Source organism: Rhagoletis zephyria, unplaced genomic scaffold (assembly GCF_001687245.7).
Source record: "Rhagoletis zephyria isolate East Lansing unplaced genomic scaffold, Rhagoletis_zephyria_1.1 Rzeph_scaffold_33348, whole genome shotgun sequence".
Taxonomy (NCBI): domain Eukaryota; kingdom Metazoa; phylum Arthropoda; class Insecta; order Diptera; family Tephritidae; genus Rhagoletis; species Rhagoletis zephyria.
The window spans coordinates 1-3,762 of NW_016190403.1; the positions used below are offsets into that span (position 1 = coordinate 1).

General features: G+C 53.0%; 1 protein-coding gene across 1 annotated transcript; it reads left to right on the plus strand.

Annotated features, from left to right (window-relative positions):
• Positions 1-778: 778 nt before the first annotated feature.
• Positions 779-1,260, plus strand: LOC108354094 (40S ribosomal protein S17-like; the record flags this gene model as incomplete). The annotated part of the gene is made up of 2 exons (XM_017605290.1): positions 779-1,036; positions 1,111-1,260. Coding segments are annotated over 2 exons (408 nt in total), but the record flags the coding sequence as incomplete, so codon positions are not given.
• Between the last annotated feature and the right edge of the window lie 2,502 nt (positions 1,261-3,762).

Here is a 3,762-nt window from a genome sequence, read left to right on the forward strand (position 1 = left end):
ACGACGACACTTTCTCTAGTCGGCCTTCTTGCCCTGCAGCTCCGCCTTCTCCGCGATCTGGTCATCCGAGTAGGCCTGGTAGACGAAACTGAAGAGGACGACGTGGACGACCAGGACGGCGATGATCGCAGCGTAGATGTTCGCCCAGTGGTCGGTGGTCCAGCGGGCCGCCAGGACGCTGTTGGAGATGAAGTAGCTGGCCAGCGGGAGGACGATCATCGCCATGCTGTAGACGACCAGCTTGCGGATGGGCGTCATCGTAGTGGTGGATTTGGTGGTGAAAATTAGCAAAAAGTTTTAAAGTTCTGGTCACGGACAACGGCGTTCTTTGCGTTTCTGTACGACAGGCGTAAACAACACTGGTGGTCGCCTTTTTGTGTTTTGCAGTTTTTTCAGCGTCCGTCCTCTGCGAGCGCCCCCAAAGTTGGCTTTTTTTCGGCCGCCGCTTCTGCTGTGCTGCAGTGCTGCCACGCTCAGAGGTGGGAATCGTGTCCACTTTTCCGCTGTAGCTACACAGCCAACGTTACGCGCTCTCTAGCGTTGGCTGTGTAGCTACAGCAGAAAAGTGGACGCGATTCCCGTCCCTGGCCACGCTCCATGCTCGCTCTTTCTCTCTCTCTTTCACTTCCTCTGCCTTTCTGCCGCTGCCTTCGCCGAACCACTGGTAAACAGTCTCATTAACGCCGAAAATGGTAAGTTCCCGGACCCTGCTCGGGTCCCGCAGGTAACCCGAAACACCTACTGACCGAAAAATACTTCCTCTCTCTCCTCTCCTCAGGGTCGCGTTCGTACCAAGACGATCAAGAAGGCGTCGCGGGTGATCATCGAGAAGTACTACACCCGCCTGACGATGGACTTTCACGTGAACAAGAAGATCTGCGAGGAGATCGCCATCATCCCCAGCAAGCGGCTGCGCAACCAGATTGCCGGCTTCGTCACCCATCTGATGAAGCGCATCCAGCGCGGCCCCGTCCGCGGCATCTCCATCAAGCTCCAGGAGGAGGAGCGCGAGCGACGTGACAACTACGTCCCAGAGGTATGTTGCTGCTTGTTTGTTTGTTTGTTTTGCTTCAAGAATTGCTCATTAACGATCTTGTTTGTCTCTTCTAGGTCTCCGCCCTGGACAACGTGATGATCGAGGTGGACAGCGACACGTTCCAGATGCTCAAGGAGCTGAACATGGACAAAATCTCCGGTCTGCAGCTGACGAGCACCACCCCCGCCAGCAGCGGCTTCCGTGGAAACACCGGTCGCAATTAAATGTTTTGACTCTCATTAAGTTCTACTGAATAATAAAAACACCCGTTCAGTTATCATCGCTATCAAAGTCTGTCTTTCTGTTTGTTTGGGGCCGTTCTTGTTTTGCGACTAAAAAAGCATAGTTTGTTGACAGAAAGAGTTTTGGGCTGTTGTGCTCAGTCTAGCTCAATAGACAAGAATTCTAGTTTATCTAAAGTAACTGAAAACCACCTTTATCAGCTTATCAACAGAGGAATCGTGAAAAGTGGATCAAATCTATAAATTATTTTTTAGTTTGAGAAGTATTTTGGAACTTTTTTCGGAAACTTTGCCCAAAATCGTCGCCTCTCTTCTACGTTGAAGCGAGAGAATCGTTGAATGTTTACGTTTGCTGAGCTATGAATTCCATCAAATGATTGGGCGCTCTTATTAATTAAACCTCTCTGGGGCCTTNTTTTTAGTTTGAGAAGTATTTTGGAACTTTTTTCGGAAACTTTGCCCAAAATCGTCGCCTCTCTTCTACGTTGAAGCGAGAGAATCGTTGAATGTTTACGTTTTCTGAGCTATGAATTCCATCAAATGGGTGGGCGTTCTACTTAATTAAACTTCTCTGGGGCCTGCTTTTACAGCAACAGCAATGCCGCGAGACTTTACCCGAGCTTGCAAGTCTCAAACGTCGTTCAACAGTNCTTTGGCTTTCTCTTCGGCAGCAGCAGCAATGCCGCGAGACTTTACCCGAGCCTGCAAGTCACAAACCTCGCTCAACAGTCGCCAAAAGCAAGAGTGCAAAGATTTGTAAGCTTGTTGAAAACAAAGTTGTTGTTCTGTTTTGCTCATCCTTTACCTCCTCTCGTTGTTTCTAGAACCAAACAAATTCGAAGCATCCTTTCAAAGGGCTGCGATGAGCGAACTGCAGAGGAGGAGACGCTGCTGAAGCAGTACAAGCCCATCGTCCGGCTGGTAGAATCACAACGACAGTATCAGCTGCTGAAGCAGACTCGCCAACTCGAGGTCGAGGACGATGTCCACCTGCTGGAGAAGAAGGTCGCCCAGCTGGCGGAGCTGATGCGCGCCAGCCGCCACACTGTGATCTACACGGGGGCGGGGATCAGCACCTCCGCCTCGATACCTGACTACCGAGGACCGAATGGCGTCTGGACGCAGCTCAAGGCCGGCTTCAGCGCTCCCGCGGTCGATGATCTGGTCTTTGCAGGTAATGATGCCTTTCTATTTCTATTTTGAAAGCTTATGAACTTCTTTTTCCATCTCATCCACCCCTAGAACCCACCTTCACTCACATGGCCATCGCCGAACTAGTCAGACGGGGCCTGGTGGGGCACGTCGTCTCGCAGAACTGCGACGGCCTCCACCTTCGCAGTGGCCTCCCCGAGGAGCGCCTCTCCGAGATTCACGGCAACATGTACGTGGAGGTGTGTCGCCGCTGTGACGCCCACCTCCTCCGCTCCTTTGACGTCACCGAGCGAACGGCTCTTCGGCGGCACGACACTGGCCGATTTTGTAGAGCCTGTGGACCTGAAGAAGAGGAATCCCCTCTGATGGACACCATCGTCCACTTTGGCGAGAAGGGAAAGCTCAAGTACCCGCTCAAGTGGGAGGCGGCTGCAGCGGCCGCCGCCCAAGCCGAGCTGATCATCGCCATCGGCAGCAGCCTCAAAGTGCTCCGGCGGTACCAGTGCCTTTGGCCGCTGGCCTCCTCCTACGTCTCTTCTAAATCGGCAAAGCGGAAGCCCAGCCTGGTCATCATCAACCTCCAGTGGACGCCCAAGGACTCGCAGGCGACGCTGAAGCTGAACGGCAAGTGCGACCTAATTATGCAGCGCCTGGTGGCCGCTCTCGACGTCGCTCCCATCCCTCCCTACGACCCCACCACCGATCCGGTGGTCAGGAGGGCGGTGCCGCTCAGGGCTGAGGAGGAGGAGACCTGCCACCGGACGAAGCTGGAGGAGGTGATGGCGGCAAAGACGCAGCATGAGAGCATCACAAGCAGCACCAGCTCCTCCTCTTCAGTTGATAAAAAGCTGACGCCTGGCTGGTTTGGCGTGGGGCTGAAGAAGAAGTAGTTGGGGATGGTTTGTTTCCTCTTTCGTCTTCCGTTTTCAGCTGTATATTCTCAACTTTTCATTGCAAGTAAAAGTTCATCTTGTGTGTACAGAATAATAAGTTAAAAGGACACCTCAGCTCAGCTCTGCTACTGCTTCTGCAGCTTCTCCAGACGGACGCCAAAGTCGGCGATGATGGCCTGAACGGCCGCCGACTTGCTTTCCAGCAGCTCCTTGAGGCTCTGCAGATTCTGGCCGTTTTTCTCCAGGGAGATCTGAATCTCCGCCTGCATGTCGCGCATGCTGTCCAGTGTGGTGGAGAAGTGGCAGGCTGAAGGGTAAAAAAGTGAGATTAGAGGGATTTATAAAAATGAATTAAGATCCCTCGACTTACCTTGCTCCTGAACCTCGCTGAGCACCTGCAGCCGCTCCAGCACGTTCGGAAGCGTCTTCCGCTTGTCCG